At 38.8% G+C, this 24,204-nt stretch overlaps 1 protein-coding gene across 3 annotated transcripts; it reads right to left on the reverse strand.

The window, feature by feature from the left end:
* Nucleotides 1-752: 752 nt before the first annotated feature.
* LOC149705109 (uncharacterized) lies at nt 753-24,152 on the reverse strand. 3 transcript variants are annotated; one of them, XM_089865290.1, is made up of 28 exons: nt 23,339-24,152; nt 21,527-23,117; nt 20,738-21,133; nt 20,025-20,486; nt 19,351-19,611; nt 19,067-19,289; nt 18,954-19,001; nt 17,997-18,876; nt 16,970-17,092; nt 16,302-16,412; nt 16,104-16,241; nt 15,707-16,037; nt 14,262-14,567; nt 14,116-14,184; nt 13,776-13,840; nt 13,616-13,693; nt 12,694-12,900; nt 12,109-12,243; nt 11,740-12,025; nt 11,525-11,603; nt 5,685-10,648; nt 3,216-5,654; nt 2,948-3,157; nt 2,781-2,861; nt 2,216-2,718; nt 1,996-2,091; nt 1,842-1,909; nt 753-1,769 (listed from the first exon to the last, which is right to left on the reverse strand). In XM_089865290.1, exons 1-28 carry the CDS (start codon nt 23,504-23,506, stop codon nt 1,664-1,666), a joined length of 14,424 nt encoding a protein of 4,807 aa, XP_089721416.1. In that variant the 5' UTR covers nt 23,507-24,152; the 3' UTR covers nt 753-1,663. The 3 variants fall into 3 exon arrangements, with proteins under 3 accessions (XP_089721416.1, XP_089721415.1, XP_089721417.1); XM_089865289.1 differs by having other exon boundaries at nt 3,216-10,648; XM_089865291.1 differs by lacking the exon at nt 20,738-21,133 and having other exon boundaries at nt 3,216-10,648.
* Nucleotides 24,153-24,204: the final 52 nt, after the last annotated feature.

Raw genomic sequence — 24,204 nt, forward strand, 5'->3', positions numbered from 1 at the left:
TTAAAACCCACGGACTACGAGACTCAAAATTCGTTTTCCCATCGTCTGCTAAACTGGATTTCTCTCACCATGGAGCAATAGTACGGGAGACTTCAGTAAAACTACCCTATTTTTAAAACGGCACCCGACTCGGATCATATTATTAGCCAATCATATTATCACAATACTTACTTGTCGCCTGCTTCATCTTTTCGATTAAAGGCGTCTGCTACTCATAATAATTTTGTCAAAAATTAGTATTAGGTTTATAATTAAATAGTTAAAGGCTACCTTTCCTCTTTCGGATTAAATTCGTGTGCTACTCGTAATAATTTTGTCAAAAATCAGTATTAAGCTAAAAAACATATAGCTTTTAAAATTTCATTAGCCAATGTGCTTATTTCCGACCCTGGCTATTCCTCTTTGCGATTAAAGTCGTCTGCTACTCATAATTTTGGCAAAAATCTGTATTAAGGTAAATAAAAAAAAAATACGGGACTTTTGAAAATTTTATTGGACAATGTGCTTATTTCCGACCTTGACTATTCCTCTTTCCGATTAAAGTCGTCTGCTACTCACAATAATTTTGTCAAAAATCAGTATTAGGCTAAAACAAAATATGGGACATTTTACGATTAAAGTCGTCTGCTACTCATCATAATTTCGTCAAAAATTAGTATTAAGCTTATAATTAAACAAATTGAATAATTAAGGCACCTACCTTTCAATTAATGAACAAAATATTACGTGGAATATTATAAAAGAAATTGAAATGCAAAGTTAAATTTCTTTAATTTTTCAACTTTTGTGACTTTATCATCAAATGGGACGCCATTTTAAATACAAAGCATATTATTATTATTATTTTGTTTTTTCGTGCTAAAAGTTAGGTTATAGTTCACATCACAGTGTTTCCTAGGGTAGTAGGGTTATATATTTATTTATTTATTATTTTTTTTTTACAATGGCGCGCCGAATATGACTGAAACACTGCACTGTACGAGGCTTAAGAAATATGTCCGTAAAAAAAATACTCGAAACAACACGAAAATTAATTAGCTCGAATGGAATTATGTAGAAATAGGCTGATCCAAGTTTTATTTATTTAAAAGTTTCGCCAAGCGCCTAATTCCAAATTTAGACGCTGGTAAAGGCACTTTTTAGTTATGTTTTATATAATCAAGCTCTATTTTACTAAATTAGGCTTAACTAAGGTCAAAAATGCCATAACCTTAAAATCCTAAGCCTTTGTTGATTCTTTTATTCGTTTTAGACAAGGCTTAGTAAACTAAGGAATATTCCTACATCTTTCAATAGTGTTTAAAGGCTTAGCATTAGGCCTTTGCGAACATCGACCGCGTCCGTGTTGTTTTCTTTTAAACATTTTGAATTACGATAAACAAAAAAACTAATAAAGAAAAACAAATGTCAATTTCACAAATAAAAATTCTAAAACAAAAACCAAAAATAAAATAATCTCTGCTTTGATTATGTTACATAAGACTAAATAATAATTTAATTTTGTTCATAGAAATAAATGCGAATCTTTAAAATTGTAACTATAAAACGCACGCAAATTTCTGTTAAAAGCTCAATTATATGTTTATAAAAAAAGGCCTAAATTGGTCCAATTTCTTGTAATTTTCGTCATTAAAATGTTGAAAACCTTACTCTTACTTCCGAGTTAGTTTAAGTACTTTCGGCAACGTTTTGAACCACAGAGGCAAGGGATTTTGTCAACTTCAATCGGGAATTTATAATCGTACGTTAGCTCCTCCCCTTTCCATATCCTACAGCCAATCAAAATTATTTATATAAATCTCAGCAGTATTTTTTTTTTATTTAAAATTTTATAAATTTACCTTCTTAAGGCAAATATCACGATATGTTTTTTACCCTCAACAGCGATAACTTTTGAAAAGCAGTTTGGCTGATGGAAATATTTAATAATAATAATAATAATAATATAGAGCAAATTAATTAATTTAAATTTAGGAAATGTTTTGGGAAAAATACCTCGCAAGAATGATTTATAAACCTTGCGGCGTTTCCGTGAACTGTAGCATCAACCACTTCATTGTCGTCAATACGAAACATGTAACACCCAATACCCTGTAACCCCAAAGACAGTAACGCCGCGTTAGTCCTAACTTTAAGCCTTGTACAATATAGTTGCTTATAACCGCGTTAGATAAACATCGTCCGCTATGTAAAAGACTTTGAAAAATGAGCTCACCTTGCTTTCATAATATTTTTCTCGTTTATCCGTCAGCAATGACCTAATGACCTCTCCAGCATATTCTATAATCATTTCACCAGCTTCGATGGTTCTTTTGCAAAACAACCCTCGTCCATGGATATAAGACTTAAAAACGCCAACCGCTTCTTTGGCCGACTCTTTCAAATGTCGGAACCTCATGGCCATTGGTAAGTCCAAACTCGTGGCTCTTCTGGAGGATTTCATAACAGTTACTTCTTCAGTTTCACCAGTTGGTTCAAAGTCGGGTCGGTTTCGATGATGCGACGCTAAGAAGTTGAACATATCGTACTCTTTTCTCGTACTAAACGGTTCCGTTCTCAAACAACCGCTAGGATTCTCGGGTAGTTTTTCTTCTTGAACTGACGGAGGTTTATGAAACCTAAATTTATAATTTATGCAATTTTGCGCGCCTGGTAATTGTTCAAGAAGATACGCGACTGATTGATGTTTAAGTCCCAACATCGCCAAACCATCTATTTCTACAAAGACAATTTAAACAATTTGAATTTACGTTAAAATTTAACCGTTAAAAAATTCTTACCATCTTTTCTAAAGTTAATATTTTTCATGTGTTTAGCGGCTCTGGCGTTTTCGAGACGCGATAGAACAGCTTTCCACGCTTCTAAACGTTCATTTCAAAAATATACGCGTGGGCCATCATTACCATTGCAAGGTAAAAAGCGTAATTGCCGCGGTTCGTTCACTTACCTTTGATACAAGTAGATCTAACGTGAAAGCCATCTTCGCTGGTAATCTCAAACATAATGTACGGTTTATCACCCAATTCCTCGGGGTTCGTGGAAGACTGGTAAAATTTTGGATCAGCATCGTTTATTACTAAGTCATTGTGGTAATCCGTTGTCGTTTTTGACGATAATTTTGCTTTTTTGGGTGGTGGACCGCGTGGTAGAATTGACGCTGCGAAGTCAATTACCATATTTAGCAATTAACGTAACTACCATCAATTAAAACATACCTTTTAAACTATAATCAAAATTGTTCGTTCCCTCATTAGCGTCAAGGCTGAGGTCAATTTCGGTATGTTTTAAACCGTTCTTGGCGTTTTTGGACGCCTTCAAGGCTTTTCTTTTCAAGTGTTTTTTCGTTCTTTTCAAGGCGGTGTTATGTATCGCCTTAAGATCGGGACTAGGTAATGGCGTATCTTTTATTTTCTTTTCGGCTGAATATTTCGATGATAATTTCAGCATTTGTTCAGCGGCTTTACGTATAATCGTTATGAATGTTTCGCTGTAACACAGTCTAGAAAGTTCGGAAGCTAATTCGATATTTCGTTCTTGTTGTTGAACTGTCGCGACTTCTTGGTTCTCTGATTTGTTACTGTTAATGTCGGGCACCGTCTCTTGCGTAGAGATTTTATCAGTGGTCTCCTGGCTTAAATTTAAATTTTCTTGAAACTTTGGGACATCGTTAAGTAATAGAGTTTTATCATCATCGGTACGGTTTCCTTCTTCGGTTGTTTTTAAGTCTTGTTTATTTTCTTCGCTAACACTCGAGTTGTTAAATGCACCAACGTTATTTAAGGATGGGAATAGTTTCTTCAGCAGTTCATCATTTTCAACGGAATTTTTCGATTTTTCTTCACTTTTGTAAAGATTTGAGTCGGGAACACTTTGTGCCTGATCCCCAATTTCGCTCTGAACATCGACACCATTGGAATTTGGGGTTCCAAATCCATTATATTGATTAGAAACCGATTTACAATCCGCAGTGTTTTCGATAGCGTTTAATTTATTATCGTCGGAATTTTCTTGGGTATCGTTTGATATCGAAGCAGGTCGATTTTTCTTTATCAATTTCAAATGTTCCATATACTTCATCCGATGAATGTTATACGGTATTACGTTATTTTTAATTGGTTTAGGTTTAGATATCGCGTTAGCCTCTCCATTAACTGGCCGCTCTGTTTTTGAGAGATCATTTGAAGTACAGTTATTTAGTGGTCCAAGTTCAATCTGTTGATCGCAATCTTCATTAGGGGTAATCGGTGGTAACCGAAATTTTCCCGAACCCAATTCTTGCACGAGATTCAAGTTTTCTGGTGTATCTTCGTTGTCTGGCTTACTGACTTTATTAACCGACGATTTGCTATCTAATCCAACATGAACCGCATTCGATTTTGGCAAGCCGCTTTGATTATTTGATTGACCATTACTGAGGCGGTTTACATTTGGTTTAATAACCACTTTACGGTTTTGCTGTTTCGATTTAATTTCGTTTAGACGATAAGCTACCGTATTGGGATTTTTGATGACTTTATTGTGAATTTGAATGGTTTTTGGTTTTTCCGGACTTTTGCGGCATTGTTGAATCAATTGCGCTAGTCTATTCCAATCTGGTTTACTCGGTTGTTGAGTTGGTTGTTGAATAGTTTTTAATTTAGTTAGGTTTTGGTGGGATTGCGATTTAGATTGGATATGGTTAGGCACGATAGGTTCTTGAGGGAAAGGGTTTTGATCAATTTGATTTTGCGTCAACGCTGGTATCGAATTCGGAGTACACGTTTGAGTGGAGGAAATTTGTTGTTGAGAAGTTTGGTTATGGGTGCGTGGTTCGAAGGAAGCTTGGTTTGATTGCGTACTTCTTTGAAGCGTAGTTTCGCATTGGGGAATTTCTTGGAGTGAAGGTTGGTGACAAGGAGGACTCGATTGACGTACGAGAGTGCTTTGAAGTGAAGACTGGCGCTGAGGCAGCTGATGGGGAATCGGTTGACCTGTAGACTGGTGTTGGGGAATCGGTTGACCTGTAGACTGGTGTTGGGGAATCGGTTGACCTGTAGACTGGTGTTGGGGAATCGGTTGACCTGTAGACTGGTGTTGGGGAATCGGTTGACCTGTAGACTGGTGTTGGGGAATCGGTTGACCTGTAGACTGGTGTTGGGGAATCGGTTGACCTGTAGACTGGTGTTGGGGAATCGGTTGACCTGTAGACTGGTGTTGGGGAATCGGTTGACCTGTAGACTGGTGTTGGGGAATCGGTTGACCTGTAGACTGGTGTTGGGGAATCGGTTGACCTGTAGACTGGTGTTGGGGAATCGGTTGACCTGTAGACTGGTGTTGGGGAATCGGTTGACCTGTAGACTGGTGTTGGGGAATCGGTTGACCTGTAGACTGGTGTTGGGGAATCGGTTGACCTGTAGACTGGTGTTGGGGAATCGGTAGACCTGTAGACTGGTGTTGGGGAATCGGTTGACCTGTAGACTGGTGTTGGGGAATCGGTTGACCTGTAGACTGGTGTTGGGGAATCGGTTGACCTGTAGACTGGTGTTGGGGAATCGGTTGACCTGTAGACTGGTGTTGGGGAATCGGTTGACCTGTAGACTGGTGTTGGGGAATCGGTTGAACTGTAGACTGGTGTTGGGGAATCGGTTGAAGTTGGGGAGTCGGCTGAAGTGAAGGTTGAAGTTTGGGAGTCGGTTGAAGAGAAGGTTGAAGTTTGGGAGTTGGTTGAAGAGAAGTCTGAGGCTGGGGATTCGGTGATGACTGACGTTGGTGACTCGCTTGAAAGGATAACTGACATTTCAGATTCGGCTGAACAAAAGATTGACGTTGGGGACTCGGCTGAATTGAAGATTGATGTTGTGGCCTCGTTTGAAGAGGAGATTGATGTTGGGGACTCGGTTGAAGTGAAATTTGTTGTTGGCGACCTGATTGACATAATACTTGACATTGTGGACTAGGTTGAAGTGGAGATTGGCGTTGAGGACTTGGTTGACGTGGAGATTGACTATGTGGGCTCGGTTGGATCGAAGAGTGACGTTGGGGGCTCGGTTGGATCGAAGAGTGACGTTGGGGGCTCGGTTGGATCGAAGAGTGACGTTGGGGGTTCTGTTGGAGCGAAGAGTGACGTTGGGGGCTCGGTTGGTGCGAAGAGTGACGTTGGGGGTTCGGTTGGTGCGAAGAGTGACGTTGGGGGTTCGGTTGGAGCGAAGAGTGACGTTGGGGGTTCGGTTGGAGCGAAGAGTGACGTTGGGGGTTCGGTTGGAGCGAAGAGTGACGTTGGGGGTTCGGTTGGAGCGAAGAGTGACGTTGGGGGTTCGGTTGGAGCGAAGAGTGACGTTGGGGGTTCGGTTGGAGCGAAGAGTGACGATGGGGGTTCGGTTGGGTCGAAGAGTGACGTTGGGGGTTCGGTTGGGTCGAAGAGTGACGTTGGGGATGTGAAGGCTGACATTGAGGATTCAACTGAAGTGAAGTTCGAGATTGAAGGTTCGGCTGAAGAGAAGCTTGGCACTGGGGACTTGTATGTTGAGAAGTCTGACATTGGGCACTTTGAGTACCTTGATTCATTGTCATTTGTTGTAATGCCCGTTGGTATTGGCTAATTTGACCCTGACTTTGATTCGCTTTCTGAATCGCACCGTTACTCGCCTCAAATGAACTCTTTTGCAATGTTTGAGAAACATGCGGAGCCAAATTATGAGACATTTGAATTAGGTTATTCTGTAAAGTTCTTTGATTTTCTAAGTTTCCTTGGTGTTGGCTATATTGACTAACAGCATTTTGATTTTGACTAAACTGAGCCGTAACTTGATTCTGGTTCAAATGCGACAACACTTGCAATTGCTGGTTAAATTGCGAAACAGGTTGATTTTGAACGTGAATTTGATTTGGATTAACATTCATCATTACTTGAGTTTGTCCCAACTGGACAAGGGCTTGATTTTGGTTAAATTGCGCCATGTTTTGGTTTTGACTCATGTGGTTAAATTGCGACAATGAATTATTCTGGTTCAAATGAGTTATAGCTTGATTCTGGCTCAGCTGCACCAAACCTTGACTCTGAACAAACTGTTGACTTTGTACAAATTGCTGCCCAGTAAAAACATTATTTAATTGCTGCCCCGACTGTATATGGTTTAGCTGTCGTTCCAAAACGTGCGGCAAATGTTGCCGATCTTTGACTTGTACCATTTCAGGTCCTTTCAGCTGAAATAGCTGTCCATCCTTCAACTGAAACAATTGTTGCCCTTCCTTTAGATGAATAACTTGCTGCCCTTCTTTTAGCTGAATAACTTGCTGCCCGCCATTCAACTTAACCAAATGTTGCTGGTTATCCTGAGTATGAACAATTTGCTGAACCGAGCCAGATTGCATCACTTGAAGCTGTTGAATTTGACCGGCAAAATTTTGCCCATGACCATGAGATTGCGCCGCAAACTCAATTTGATTGGAAGCCGCGTTATAATTTTGCAAAGACTGAACCTGAAACTGAGGAAATTGCACGTTCTGAACTTGAATACTGGGTTGAATTTGTTGCAATTGCGTAAACTGCGTTGGCGCGTGTACGTTGTTGGTCGTTACGAATTGCTGGTTGAACCCCTGTACTTGATTTAAGTGAATCGGGGTAATTTGCGCGGTTTGTGGAAAAATCGCGTTACTCATACAATTTTGCGGAATTATTTGAATGGAATTTTGAGCGGCGGTTTGAAAATTAACAGACTGCGTTTGATGATTGGCGAATGAAAGACCTAATTGCTGGAAGACCGAATTTTGTGACGGATCAATCGTCATCATATTATGTTCCGTTGTAATATGGTTGTTTCCACCCATAAGTTGTTGTAGAGTATGAAGTTGCGAGACCACGTTAGGATTGTCAGATATAAAAGGCAAATTAAGGGTAAATTTCATGGTATCATTATTTGATACCGTCAAAGCTCCCAAGTACGATAAATTTTGATTGGGAGGTAATGGCAACGGAACGGTGGAATTTGCACCGCCGCAATTCAAAGGTTCTCGCGGTGGAGTGAAGTCATTTTTCGGGATTACTAACGTCCCCCCTTGAATAGGTACAATATCCGACTTGCCGCACAAAGTTTCGAGTTCTTCGAGTGGTGTTGATTTCGAAGAAACTGAATTTTGAGACGAGTTTTGATGCTGATTCTGATATTTTTGTGTGGTACTTGTCACCCTCTCGGGAGTTGCGACGTTTATTTTGTCATCGGATGGTACTTGCATTTGAATACCTTCCGTATTTTCGCATCGTTTAATCGGGGTAATTGCTTTGGGCGTGGCGGGAACCTTATTAGGGGAAGTAGAGACACTGGAAGGCGGAGGAGGTTTTGGAAGTAGCGATTTCAGTTTAGTTGGTTTATAAAACGGTGCGCCTTTAGGAGTTGTGGGACTTTCGCTTATCGACGTATCAATTATCATAGTAGAGTTACTAATTTCATCGGGAAGACTCGTAACGTTTACGGCATTAATACTATCAATTGTCGCTTCTACAGCCAATACTGGTGTTACCATTTCAGCGTCCACTTTAATTTGTGGCGTGTACGAAACAGAAGCCGCCGGAATTTCAACAGTGGGGCTGGCCACCGAAGTCCTTACAATTTCACGTGGTTCCGTCACGACAGTCCTTGAATACGTTTGCGAATAAGCTTCCGTTTTATTATCAACGACATTTTGTGACGCCGGAAGCGCGACAGCTTCCTTTTCATCCGTTTGATCATCTTCATCGTTGGAACTCGAATCGACTTCAAAATTACAAAACTCAACGTGTTTATTAAAACTTTCTTTCGTGCGATACGTCCTTTTACACTTGAAACACTTGTACAATTCGGACGCTTCATCGACGTTGCCTACCCTGTTATTCCAAGAAGCTGACCCTGTTTTGTCTTTAGTTAACCGACCTTCGACATCGGTTTCGGTATGGTTCATTTCACTAGTTTCATTTCTATTGGGCATATTCAACCCTCGATGTTCCTTCAACTCAAAATGACGTTGATCGCGATTCGAATTAACGTAATCAGTTCCACCATTCGATAGCGGAGGAGGTGATTCGGTTTGAATCGAGTCATTCAAAAGCGTCCCGCCATTTGTCAATTTACCCTTAACGTAACCATTATTGTTATTACTATCACTAAACCGCTTTTTCCTCGACGACATTGACTTGTGCTTCGTGTTACTTAGTACGCTTGTCAAATGGCATAATCTCGATGGCGTATTACGCAATGACCTTAGTGAGGTGACGACTGAATCTACGTCAACGGCCCCATCTTCGTCCGAAGATATTGTCTCGCTATATCCGTTAGTCACGGATATTGTCATGGGTAATACGGAACACTCGGAACTGGTTTCGTTGCTATCAACGGATCCAGTGAATAAGCGTTCTTTAACAGCGGGTACGCAATGCTTTTTTATATACTGTAAAGTGTCTTGGTAACGTTTACTCCTAAGCGGATATGTTTTCAATAGATCTTCCAGCGTTCTTTTACGTTTGCGCCGTTTGGTCCCATTTTTAGTAGGTGATTTTAAAATGTCTTTATTTTCAATTTCAGTAACACTGCTATAGTTATTCTGTATAAACAATTCGGATAGCGTGTTAATGGCAGAATCGTCAATTTTCGAATCTTCCTCCAATTTTACTTTACTGAACCCATTTTTTCCATCTTTAACCACGGAATTCTCCTCAATTTTAATTGTAATTTCGTTAATATTAGTTGGTTTTGTTTCGTTTAAATTGACTTCGTTACTCCGAGCAACGGCGTTCAATAAAAACTCGACCGTTTCATCGATATCTTTAACGGTACGCTCTTCCTCAACATCTTCGATTAAAATGAACGTTAAATTCGGTGTTGAGTCAGTTTGGCAAGAAACGGAGACTTTATTATCAAATTTCACTACTTGACTCACTCGCGACTCATCAAGTACCTTAGACGAACTCAAAATATCGTTGCATCGCGACTGAACTGTCACGGAGTCATCAACGGCGCATACCGTGTTCAAAATTAAATGGAGTATGTCCAAAACCTCCGTTTCATCTTGCAAATGGTTTGCGAGTTCATTCGATTCGCAGACAACTCGCGTAACATTATCTAATAACTCCGTGACGTCAAGTGAAGTCTGCAAATCCGAGTTAGATAAATTATTGTCGCAAAGTTCATTCGATTCGCTAACGATACGGGCTACATCGTCTAATACCTCGGCGACATCGCGTGAATTTTGCAAAGATGGTAGGCCTACATCTTTGGAACTCAGTTTATTTTCAGTCGTTAATAATTCCGTTAAACTAACGACGTGTTCAATATTTCCGGCGCACATTTCTTTATTAACAACGGCAACTTCTTCGGAACTAAGTTTATCATAATCAACACCGTATTTCTTATTGTTCGATGTTCGTTTAAGGGCAACCTTTTTGGCCGAGTCTCTGATAGAAACGGTACCGATTTCGTTTTCACCGATACAAACGCTTATTTTGTCGATACCGCTTAAGGGATTGGCAATAGGGTAGGGTTGTTTATTAACGCGTTTCAATTTCGGGCAATGATTGATCGTTTCGTGTTCACCAATTGGTGTTTGGCTTTTACAACTTTTGGGAGTTACTAAGACAGTTTGAAAATGGTACGAAACTTTCTTCAACGGGTTTTTTGTGCTCCAAAATTGTTTGGTGCATCTATTGAAATTAAGAAAAGGGGGGATTTTGTTTTCAAACGAGGCGGTTTTGTAGCAGTACGTACCGATACGTAGTTTTTATTGATTTCACAGGTAAAACATGATAATATAAACGTAGCCCGGTTCCTATATCTACCGACTTACCTTTTTACTATGAAACCCATCAATTTCGATTCTAAAACTAACTCTTAAACCTAAGTATAATAATTCTCACCTGTCAATTATTAATAACACCGTAAGTTTTAACCTTAAAGTACTAATTTTGGAACTTTCATTCATAATTTGCATTTCAAACTATATTTTACGATTGAAACATAAGTCCAGCCAAAAATTTAAATTCCTTATAGGAAAAATAGGATTTTGTTCCGAAATTATAGGATTATGTAGGAGAAAAAATGTATGAAAATATAAGACTAAAAATATTCATATATTATACTATTTTTGATTAAACCATGTAGAAAATCTCAAAAAATAACAAATTGGAGTTTACTTTGAAAATTCAGAGGAACTTAAGTAAATTATAATATAAAAAAAATATATAGCAAACTTCGCAATTTCGGTGTCTAGTCAAATGTTATTTCGATAAAAGAGCTAAATTTGATGCTAAACTACGCGAAAACTTTGGACTAAGTCAAAAATATATTTACTATAAGACCTTTCATGAAATTATAGGATAACATAGAGAAGATTCAAAAATATAGGATTTTATAGAAATTATAGGACCGCTGTTAAAAAAAAACCGAACTCCTACACCAAAAAGAAGATAAATAAACCGAAGTAGGCCTAATTAAAACTATCTCTAGTTAAGTTAACCGCAGATGCCGTTAAACCCCCCACTTCGACGCGAAAGAACCAAACAAAAAAACTTAAAACTTACTTGAAAAAAACCGGAACAAGGCAATCTTCCCAGGCGGAAGCTTCCGTAAGGTAACCCAAACTTTCAACCATCAATGAACCTAAACACGATTAAAAATAGAAAGGCCACGAAAAGACGCGAAAAGAATCAGACTAAACACCTACCTTACTGTAAACAGTAAACAAACGCGTCCACCCAATAATTAAACTTAATTAAATGAAATTAAACCAACGTACCAATTAAAATCCTAACAGAATTAGACGGTATCCCATCCTGCCATTTTTTCCTGAATATTTTCGTGGACTTATCAGTTGGCTCCATAAACAGGGGCCTGTTCAACCTAAACTGTTCATCTTGGACCGGATCACCCACGACAAACGATTGATGATATGAACAAAACATTTTTCTATCTTGTTGAAACTTGGCGCCCGATCTGCGCGCGCACATATAGTGATAGTTCGCTAAACATTCGTTAACGTGACACCCCACGGTAGCTCCGGCTTGATTACACAAGGCACATTTCTAATAAAACATATCCAAATTAAACCTTAAGACAATTTAGCCTTTTATAAAAAATAGGCCAAAAAATAGACGAAATTACTAACCAGAAAACGAGCGCGTTTTATTGCGGTATGAACATTTTGCAGGCAATTTTCGTGTTCCCTAACTTCGGCTGACCATAACGCGCAATTACCGTGAACCCAAGTATTATGGCCTGAATATATCAAAGGCCCAGATTCCTATTTATTTAATTAATAAATAAATAAATACCCATAATGCACCTCTGTACTTACTTAAACTATAAAAAGTGTTCCAAAGAAAGGGTAAATAATTATAGGGCCGAAGTAAAATGGGACTGTTCTACGGGAAAGTCGAAAATGTTCTTTAGTTCTATGACTGATTTTGATTCAAAAGGGACAACCCCTAAACAAGTTATGAACATTGAAGTGTTCATGGATGACCCCCTTGTTAAGTTTCTTACTTAAATCTAAAGGGGACATCCCTAAAACACTCCAATGTTCATAATTTGTTCAGGGGTTGTCTCTTTCAGAGCAAAAATCGGTCAAAGAAGTATAGAACATTTTCAACTCAAAAATGGATGATTTCCCATAGAACCATGTCCCACTGTACTTAGGTCCAATAATTACCACCCTTTTAGGAATACCCTATATCATAATTAATTAACGTACGTGTAATTTTTGATCACCAACGACGCCACAAAGAACGCATTTACGGGCGTCTCTTATAATGGGGCTTCGCGAATTCTTATCCTTAATTTTACGCTTTTTTAAAACGTAATTGTGATCTTGATAAGGAGGGTTTGAAAACGTTTTGGATACCAAACATTTTTTATTCGTTTTTAGTTGATTGTACCATGGGAAAATTCGTTGCAATTGCTAATAAAAGAACGCGTATATATATTTCCCAGTCAAATACTTATTGTCGACTCATAACCCAATCACATCCTCCATAAGTATGGGCATATATTCATAAGATACGTTCACCATAAGTTTGTCAATAGTTACAAACTGGAGCTTCAGGGTTCGTACGAAATTTTTACATTGAAAATCCCTGACTTTTCCAGGTTATCCCTGACCAAATTTTGGCAATATCCCTGACCATTTTAAGGTGCTTACCAGAGCCCACTTCATCACACCTGTCTTATATTTAGCATTTCTCGAAGCATGGTTTGATATGCCAAACAAAATCCCTGACATATCCCTGACTTTTTAGGAAAAACTTTAAAATCCCTGACTTATCCCTGACTTTTTCGCCTAATTTTCATATCCCTGACTTATCCAGGTTATCCAGGTTCCGTACGAACCCTGAGCTTGTCATGAAGTGAATGAGGTAGGTCATAGATTCGAGGTAAAGCGAAGGAGGCCTGGTGAGTGGGGCGCTGCTGTCAAAGGCTTAGTACATACAGACTAAATAGGACTGCAAAATTAACCACCGAGTGTAGGACTTCAACTCTCGCCTGTCGTTCTCTGTAGCATTAAATTCTTATGGAACATATCTTATAAACTTATGGTACGGGTAAAGAACCATTCTTATGGAAACTATTATAGGGTTATGATCGAAGAGCTTTGGGGGGTGAGGGGGTGATCTTACCACATAAAATAGTTCCTTAACTTTACGATCATTTAGCTTAGTATTGATAAGATGCGTCACATCTTTCTTAAAATCAGCCTTAAAAAATTTTAAAGACCATAAGAACCTCCGATTATTCTAAACAGGTTGCGTTCACATTATATAGGTTATATAAACTTACAATGCAAGTATAAAAATCACATTCTACTCTGTATAAAACCTCTACCATTTCATTTGGCGGACTGTCTAATAAATATATATATTTACAAGTTACTAAAAATGTACTTAAAATTCTAAATAAATCAATAATATCATAAGTTTATAAGATAAGTTCCTTCCATAAGTTTATAAATTCTGGTAACTTAGAAACTGGAGCTTGTCACGAAGTCAGGCGCTGTCAAAGGCTTAGTAATGCAGACTAAATAGGACTAGATAGACTGCAAAATTAACCACCACCGAGTGTGGATATACTTATGGAAGGAACATATCACTTATAAACTTATGATAATATTTAAGTATACCTATATTAAAAATATTTTCGTTCGAATATGGTTGGATTTGTTCCAAAAAACAAGCTTCACATTCAACCTCTATATTTACATTTAACGTAATTAAGTTTAACTATTACGCGTAAAAAGAGAAAAAAAAGGGAAATTTCAAAACTTACCACCAATTGTTTTCAAAGTTTCCGAGCAATCGAGTGTCGTCTTCACTTCGAGAACTTCCTCTAAAGTGGCGGGTATTTCCGAATTCCTGTCTTCCATTTCCGTATCAGTAACTGTATTATTCTCTAAATGGAACAAGCGACAATCCGGGTACGAAATACGCAACAAAGGATGGAGAATAACGAGAAAGCCGGCTTTCAATTCTTCCTGAACTTTGATAAACCAATCGGGTTTGTTTTCCGTCGAGCAACGTTGGCAAGTAAAAAACGCTTCCTCCGATAGGCTCGATAAAATTCTATAAACATCCACTGCGGAAGCAAAATGTTTTTCTTTTATAAATCTACGCGTAATTGAGAGCCACAGTGGAAATGGAGCTTGATTAACGCGTCCACGCACGCGCTATGAAGAAAATAAGGCTTAAATAACGCGTCCGCGCACTATGACGAAAATGAAGCTCAATTTACGCGTCCGCCCACTATGACTAAAATAAAGCTCAATTTACGCGTCCGCCCACTATGACTAAAATAAAGCTCAATTTACGCGTTCACTATACTATTAAGACTACCGTTCCGCGAGTGCTATGACGAAACCGAAGCTTAATTTACGCGTCCGCGCACGCGATATGAAGAAAATAAACCTTAATTTACGCGTACGCGCACTATGACGAAAATGAAGCTCAATTTACGCGTCCGCCCACTATGACTAAAATAAAGCTCAATTTACGCGTTCACTATATTATTAAGACTACCGTTCCGCGAGTGCTATGACGAAACCGAAGCTTAATTTACGCGTCCGCGCACGCGATATGAAGAAAATAAACCTTAATTTACGCGTACGCGCACTATGACGAAAATGAAGCTCAATTTACGCGTCCGCCCACTATGACTAAAATAAAGCTCAATTTACGCGTTCACTATATTATTAAGACTACCGTTCCGCGAGTGCTATGACGAAACCGAAGCTTAATTTACGCGTCCGCGCACGCGATATGAAGAAAATAAACCTTAATTTACGCGTACGCGCACTATGACGAAAATGAAGCTCAATTTACGCGTCCGCCCACTATGACTAAAATAAAGCTCAATTTACGCGTTCACTATATTATTAAGACTACCGTTCCGCGAGTGCTATGACGAAACCGAAGCTTAATTTACGCGTCCGCGCACGCGATATGAAGAAAATAAACCTTAATTTACGCGTACGCGCACTATGACGAAAATGAAGCTCAATTTACGCGTCCGCCCACTATGACTAAAATAAAGCTCAATTTACGCGTTCACTATATTATTAAGACTACCGTTCCGCGAGTGCTATGACGAAACCGAAGCTTAATTTACGCGTCCGCGCACACGATATGACGAAAATGAAGCTCAATTAACGCGTCCACGATACTATTAAGACTACCGGTCCGCGCAGAAAATGAATATAAAAGTAGTATATTACTAACCTGACATATTATCACAGCGAGCGTGAATCCACCTTTCACATTTGAAGCAATTAATCATCATCAACTCGTCATCGTCAACTTCATACAGTTTGTCGCAAACGGGGCATTTATCGCCACTTTCCAAAATAGACAAGCAAGCTTCGCATAGAGAGTTATCGAAATCCCACATATAGTCGCTGGGAGCGAAGGAAACGCTTCCGCAACTACGGCATTTCATGCAATAAGGACAAACCCATATTTGCCGATTCTTCGACAAGGTCATTGGATAACTACCACGAAGACCCAGACAACGTCCGTGGTAAGCGTCGCAGCATTTTGAGCATTTTATGAGCTGCAAATACCGTAGATTACGCTCATTTAATTTTGTCACCCGAGTTGATGAAAATAGATCAATTACGTTATTATTTCCCCCGCAAATTTTACAACTTTGACATTTTACGCAGCACCAGTTATTAAGATCCGATTTGATAGGTTGATAACGCTTATCAACGCAGTACGTGTGATAGGGGTCACAACAAACCGCACAATAAACAACCTAACGGATAGCAAAGACGCTTAAATGGTACTTAAATGACGCAAAAATACAAAAACTTACATTATCTATTCCCGAACTACCGCAATGATAACAAACCGCTTGAACTCTTAGAGGAAAGGATGAAAGAAGGGCATAGCCAAGCTCTTTGGATGACAAAGAGTTTTTTTCATCCTGCAAAACCCACCGTCGAAAATACTCGCATTCATTAGCGAAACTCATCGAATTAGCCATATGCCTGATCAGCGCACATGGGCATAGCGGCCAAAATTGGAACTATCATAAGGATGAGCTTAAAGTAGTGGCACTCTATGTTAACTCCCTATAGGGCATAATAAGTCAAACCCTCGGAGATGCCATTACTCCATTTTATACGGAACCAAGGCTTAGCTCGCCTTAAATGTTTTTATTACTAATAAATGTATAAAAAAAGACTCTTACCTTCAGAAAACGGTGGTATTTCCTCGAAAGTAAGTAGAAATACAAGTTCCAAGTGTTTTTTAAAAGATTTTACAGGTGTAAAATTTATAAAATACGTTTTTCCGCTCTTAGCTCGTATAAAATGGAGTAATGGCATCTCCGAGGGTTTGACTTATTATGCCCTATAGGGAGTTAACATAGAGTGCCACTACTTTAAGCTCATCCTTATGATAGTTCCAATTTTGGCCGCTATGCCCATGTGCGCTGATCAGGCATATGGCTAATTAAAACGGCGAAGTTCCTGAACGCACCCAAAGATTAACGAGAACGTTGTTAGTCTGACAACTAGAAGAACTTCTAAAGGAAGGCTGCTTAGTCGGTTCTTTCCCACCAATCGTTATATTTAGGAACTTAGGAGCAAACACATTGTTTCCCTAACGAATTTAAAAACGTAATCATCAAATTTAGAAATAAAATTACTTCTAATTAGTTTTAAAAGAGCCGAGCGTTAAAATTTTTTAAAACAAAGCCGTTCACACGCACGCACGCGCAAATTAATTAATTATTAATTAATTAATATTAAGCACACAATCATAGCAAAAGCGGGACCGTCCAAAATAAAAGGGATGCCAGGAAATGTACTCGAACCAATTTTAGAAAATTTAAATCAACCTGATACTAGAAAGTTTTAGAAACATGGACAGATGAGATAAAATAATTATGGAAAATTAAAAATTAAAATTAAAAATTAAAACATCGAGAAATTAAAAGTAGATTTGCTTAAAGAAAGGATTAAATACAATAAACTGATTGCTTATCTTTATCTCTTTCCCTAGATCGCGGCTCTTCGTTTAATATTTTAATATGTCCTCCTACAACACGCGACAGAAATGACGTCTCGCGTGACGTCATGTTAGTCGGACTTGCCGAATTGCACCTGAGCTAGGTCTACTACTGTTTAAAAGCTGTATTCAACAGGAACGTTGGAGATTGTCGCGGAAATTCGCGTCTTACACTAAAAGTATTTGCCCAAGTTATTTCCGTTTCGGCAAACCCAAACCTATAACTACAGTCAGATGACCAATGTCCAAGCTATTCTTAGTTAAGTCCCCGAGTTAATAAGCTATTAATCTCGCGTCTTGTATTTTAATTTCCTTTCTTTAATATGAACGCAAATATATACGTTAAATAATAAAAGAAAGAACAAACTGTAAGCGAATACAATTCCTGAAATCCCTAATTGTTCGCTTTTGCTATATATATATATATATATTCTTTCATACTAGGCAATATATATCAATATCAATATCAATATCAACACCTGTCCATGTACTATACCTTCTGGTTGACGAAGTTCCCTCTCATGGGAATGACTATTGTCTGCTCGGAGATCTTGCTAGGAGGCGCTTTCGAAACATTTCCTCCGATACCACAACCACCACCACCACCATTTTGTAAAACGCCTCCTCCACCACCACCACCAACACCACCAAAGGGTTTAATGGCATTAGTAACAAGTTGTCGGGGAGGAATTTTGCGTTTTAAACGTTTACAACCACCCAAACCAGCAGCGCGATACGAGAATGTGCAGCGAGAAATCGGTCCGTTAGTGGCGAAACAACGATTATTGGTAACATTGCGTATACGACTAGTAGTAGTAGTAGTAGTAGTAGGTGTAGTAGTAGTACTAGAAGTAGTAGTAGTAGTAGTAGTTTGGGACGAAAATACGCCGTGTGCAGCAGCGGGAGTAGTGGAAGAAGAAGAAGAAGCTACAGGCAAAATTTGGCTGAAATTAACAACGGACGTCGATGATTTTTTACCGGCTAGTTCATCTAGCGTTCCTTTGGCCGCGAAACCAAATGGTTCGCGTTCTTCCGTATCGTTTTTATTATTAGCGGAGGAAGAACAAGACGGCGCGGCCGTCTGTACCGAAAATGCCTGGTTATTATTAGAGGAGGAGGAGGCGGGGGCGTTTGACGTGGCCGAACGGCAAGTGGAACTGCATTGACCAACGCCGCCACCTCCGCTGCTCGTTGTGGATGAACAGGAACCCGCGGAAGGGGACATGGCCGCTGTCCCCGTTGAGGACAAACCACCACCACCTCCGCCGTGACGGGGGCCACCCGGTGAGCGACCGTCGTCTTCCTCACCCTCTGGTGGAGGTTTATTGAAGGATTTACTAACGGCGGGGAATTGCGGTTTAAGGCAACGACGAAACCTTAATGATACGAACGTTAATTGTCAGAGTAATTGATGAAAAACCACCTAAAAACAAATAATAATAATAATACGTACATGCAAGCTTGTTTCATTAAATTAGGACCACCAAATTTCTTCTTGTCCCTAGTTACGCACGACTCTCGTTAGGACCGTGAATGGTTTACCAGCAAAGTAATACTAATACTTACAAACAATAAATACATTTGCCACAATCCTCGGCTCGACAACCTTCGCATTCTTTACACCTAACTTTCCGTAACTTCAAAAGCGTTTTGCCGCTTTCGCGTTTCTTTTCAATTAACTTAGTTTGAAAGGGAGCTCCTGGTTTACCCATACCAGTTCTAATACCCTGCATACTCTTTGGATAGTTAAAGAAATTCTTGGAATTATCCGATGGAAAATTATCACCGACTGAAACGATGGGGGGAAACGATTAAATTCCCTGATTAACGTCGTTAAAAGTTAATCTTACCATTAACTGGTTGTCTAAGCATAGGTTTCCCCGATCTGGGTATGGCACCAGTTTGATTATTTATTTTATTAGTCGGTAATGGAAATGTGGCTCTAGGTGGACCCAAAACCACGGCGGCTCTACGACATACGTGTTTTATTCTAGGACCCCTTGGTGGGGGTTCAATCGACGTGACGGCGTTTGTGGAATCTTGAATATGGCTAGCGTTTGACGATGTTAAAAAGGGTGGGGTGGGACTGCCAGCCGCGATAGCCGGCGATACTAAATAAACAATTCATTATGAAAGTGTGTCGGAACATATTAAGTGGCAATGTAAGTTCATAAGATATGATGGCCATAAGTTTGTCACTGGTAACTTAGAAACTGGAGCCTGTCATGAAGTGAATCAGGTAGGTCATAGATTCGAGGTCAAGTGACGCCTAGTGAGGCGCTATCAAAGGCCGCTTAGTGCAGACTAAATAGGACCAGATGGACTGCAAAATTAACGGAGTGTGGGACTTCAACTCTCGGTTGTCGTACTCGAATGAGCTCGAGCTGTAAGTCCCTAGCATTACGAAGTATAGGAAGTGTCATGCTTATGGAAGGAACATATCTTATAAACTTATGGTAGCAAACGGAGGACGTCACATTAGGACGTCATCCGCAGTGCTAACTAGACACGACATTAAACGTACACAATGCTGGGCTGATGGAATCTTTATGATAATGCGTTGCTTTATTAGAGAATTTTTTAGTTTTGATTGAATCATCATTAGGAAATTTTCCAATTTCAATTCGTAGTTCTTCTCGAGCCGGGTCGCTTTGAGAGAAAATGGTCATATTTTGTTCCCTAATATCGGCGCTCATTTTAGTGCTATCCGGTTGCACGTTGGTAATAGAAGCAACTCCGCCAAAACCAGTATTAACGTGTAATTTCCCGATTTTAGGAGTTTTCTTTTTGTCAGCGTTATTTTCAATTAAAACAGATGGTTCTTCGATCTGTTCTCGAAGTCTAGGGGTTTTTCTGGGTGGTAGTTTGATTTCCAACGAATTATTTTCGTCTTTCTTATTAGCTTTATGAAGACAGTCTTCGATTGGGCTTAAAAACGCGGAAACTGAGCCAGTAGTTGAAGTTGGTTCCATAGAAGATGGGGAGTCTAACAAAAATTGGATTTATTATTTTATGGGGGACCAGAACGACGATAAAGGTCACGAATAGGTCATCCGACAAGTGGGGGTGGGGGGGGGGAGAATTAGACAGGGTGTAAACTATCAAGCAAAGTCACGAAACTATCTCAAGATGATGTCATGGTGAAGTTTTGAATGGGAACTTAACTAATATTAAACTAAAAGGTGAAAAGGTCGAATGAAAGAAGCGGAAAGCCTTTTTTGTAAGTGATTTGATTACCTTTGTTAATAATGTGCTCAATGAGGGGTTTATGAGGTGTTTTTTCCAATCTGGGAATATACTGAGAAATTTCGTCCCAGACGTTACTCTCAACGGTAAATTTTTCCATGCAAATTTTCAACCAGCAAGCATCGCATCGTGTGGTATTATTTCCATCGAGCAGTTTTCTTTTGGGTTTATAAGGATCAGAGTATTCGACTAGAGGCCGAATAGGACAAGAACCCTCTTTGGCGCAATAAAACTGACGCGGTTTTCGTATAAATTTGGCGAAAAATTTGCCGCAAGATTCGCAACTTAGCCGCTTGTAACGCCTTTGAACGTGAGCGTAGAATTTTACGTGGCCACAAATTACGCATGTTATGCTGCCTGGTTTGCCATACGCTAGTGTAGATGAGTCTACGTGAAAAATATGAAACGGGGACGTTTTGTTCCTGGATCATTGTTTTTTTTTTTCTTTTTTGCGTGCAATTGCGTGAATACATTGAAATATTGAATTTTATTGAAAACTTAGGGCGTGAAAATTGCATTTAAAAATATAAGTGAACTTATAGCGTAATCACGTGATAAAAAATGACTAGTTTTTAAATATAATCAAAGCACTCTACAAGTATTTAATTTAGGCAGCGATGATTATGAACTTATACGTGCGATAAATTAAAATTAATTACAATTATTGCATAGCGACTAACGCGAGGCTTTGATGTTTTACGGAACTTAAAAAAACGCAAAACAATAAACGAAAACGAGGTTTTCGCGTATTTACGCGAACAACATCAAAAAGGTACTCACTTTTTGCCATCATAAGTTTGAGGGATTTCTTGGACATCTTTTGCGATTGTTCCGTAGTACTTTTGTCCTGATCATTATTATCGGGTGGTAAGTTTAGAAAACTCTCGGCCTTTCTTAACTTCATTAAAGTTCGTTTATTTAATTGAAGTCTGGCTTTCCTTAAGATATTTTTCGTATGTCTTTGAGTTTGTTGGGCCGCTCTCTTACGCGACAGAGGTAAACTTATCGCGCATTTATCGACAGTTTTTAATCTAGATTCCCATTGCGATTTCAAAAGTTTCTCAATCTTGGCAGCGACTTTCTCCTCTAACTTAACGTCATCCTCTTTACTGGAACTCGTGGGACTGGCGGAACCCGCGTTAGATTCGTTTAATCGATCTTTACTCGATTTTTTGGCGATAATACTGGCGTAACGACTGACCATATCCTTTTTAATAACGTCCTTAACGGAATTGGCGCCACCGCTTTTCTGTTCGTTTTTACGATTTAAAAGACACAATTCGTCGTAAGAGACTTCCGAAAATTGCATTTGAACTTTTAAACTCGGTTTCCACGATCTTTTCCCTTCGACAACTAAGGGTTGTTCTAGGGAACCTAGTTTTTTAACCGGTGGTTCGTTATCAGGCATCGAACTCGATACCGGTTCGGGACTAGATTCTTTACTGGTTAGCGGTGTTGTTTCGTCAAATTTTGACGTTTTGTCGTAGTAACGAATGGGCGAGTCGTAATCTTCTAAGAAATGTTTCTTGGGGATTATTCTTCTCGAGGAATGGGAACTAACGGAGGGTAGGTTTATACTTTTCCCGAATGTCGTTATGGTTTGTAAATGACTTTGGTCAGGGGTTTGTACGCTTTCACTTTTGTCAGAGGTTGTAGAAATCGCATTAACATTCGCGATATTTTTAGACTTCTTCTTTACGTGCTTACTTATTGTTTCGATATTACTCGTGATGATATTAACGCTTTCATTTGAGGAAATTTTCGATTTTTTCTTAACGTGTTTGGGAAGAACGCTTTTACTTAATTTCTCTTTCTTTTCAACACCTTTTGATAATTTTTCTGACGGATGTTTTGAAGAATGTTCTTTAGATACGGTTTTACGCGTCTCGCCTTTATTACCGTCAACATTCTTATCCTCGAGTAACGGAATAGCTAATTCCTTCTCAACTAATTTCTTGGTTGGGTCCTTTTTACGCGGAACACTTTTACACGTGTCTGAGTTTACACCGATGTTTAGTTCTTTGCGTGTTAAACTAATTTCGTCCGTTTCTGACGGCACGCACAAACCCTCTCTAATAATTTTATCGTAAGCCTTTCGCGCGATCGCTCTCATGCCACTCCTACCTCTAGAATTAGACCCTGATCCCTCAGAATCAGAAGAACTACTCGTAAACACAGTTGTTGTAAGAGAGGCATCTTTCAAAATATCAGTTCCAACTTGAACTGGCAATAGTTTGATGATTGGATTAACAGTATTTTCAGTCGTATTAAGTTTATTAGTTTCACGGGGAAGCGCGGATTCTTTAGGAGGTTCTGTATTTACAACGGGAATATCCTCAGATTGCCTATCAAACCCCTCGAATTCTTCATCCTAAAAATTACAGACGCGTTCGACATTTACTTCTAATAAAATAGGCTTAATAATTATAGTTTTAAACGCTACAATATTCAGCTGACAAGCGTCTTAGGCTTAGTAATTAATGTATTAAGTTACAAGCCATTATTAGGTCAGTGGTAAAATCTTAACGGAATTGAAGAATTTAACGTAACGAAGGCCAATGGCCAAGGCTTAAGGAAAAAAATGTTTCTTACCTCGCTAGAGACGCCGTAGTTATCGTAAAACGTTTTCCAACCATTAACAATGTTATCCAAAGTTTTAAACGAAGGATCCGATTTAGTTTTATCCGTGTTTCGAACATATTTCACGCACAATTTCCCGATTCTTTGATTTGGACGACCAGGAAAATGTAAACGCGCCATTTTTGTTAATTTAGGCTTACCTCTACATTATATTCTGGCCTTTCCGAATCCCACTCATTCCAATCCGAACGGTTTTCGAACAGGAAGGGAAATAAGCTTCAAATAATGTCCAAAATATTCTTGAATTTACAGTTATTTACCGCCCTCTGTAGTAGTAAATAAAATTTTCTTCTTAAAATATTTAAATTAAATAATATTCCTAGCTTTAAACTTTAATTAAACTTTATTATTAAAGGCTAAACACGGAGCAAAAAAAAGGGCTCAGTTCACATCTACTCAACCATCCATACTGTATCACCGCCATTTTTTTTAAAGTGATACTGAAACGCTGAGCTGAAACCCGATAAAAATTAATTTTGTAAGACTTACCTTTCGAAACACACCTGAAAAAAAAAATTAATTAACATAAACACACCAATAATTAAATAATTAAAACTGTCTTAGTTTTAACCAAGGCTTAAGAAACAACGATAAGAATGGGGTTATCACAAGTTGACTGTTGAAGTTCCAGATATTAAAATACGATAGTAGAACTCCACTTCTTATTGAAAACAAGCCTTTATTTCTTCAGTTTTTAATTTAATTTATATCTGTAGCAGTTTATCTTTTTTTTTTAAGTATCGCATAATTATAATATTATTTTTAATTTTTTTTATCCTCATTAAGACCGCAAATGGATATAGTACACATCCCCAACC

The sequence above is a fragment of the Phalangium opilio genome, unplaced genomic scaffold (genome assembly GCF_054372755.1).
Source record: "Phalangium opilio isolate 3A_F unplaced genomic scaffold, DU_Popi_V2 ptg000014l_1, whole genome shotgun sequence".
Lineage (NCBI taxonomy): Eukaryota > Metazoa > Arthropoda > Arachnida > Opiliones > Phalangiidae > Phalangium > Phalangium opilio.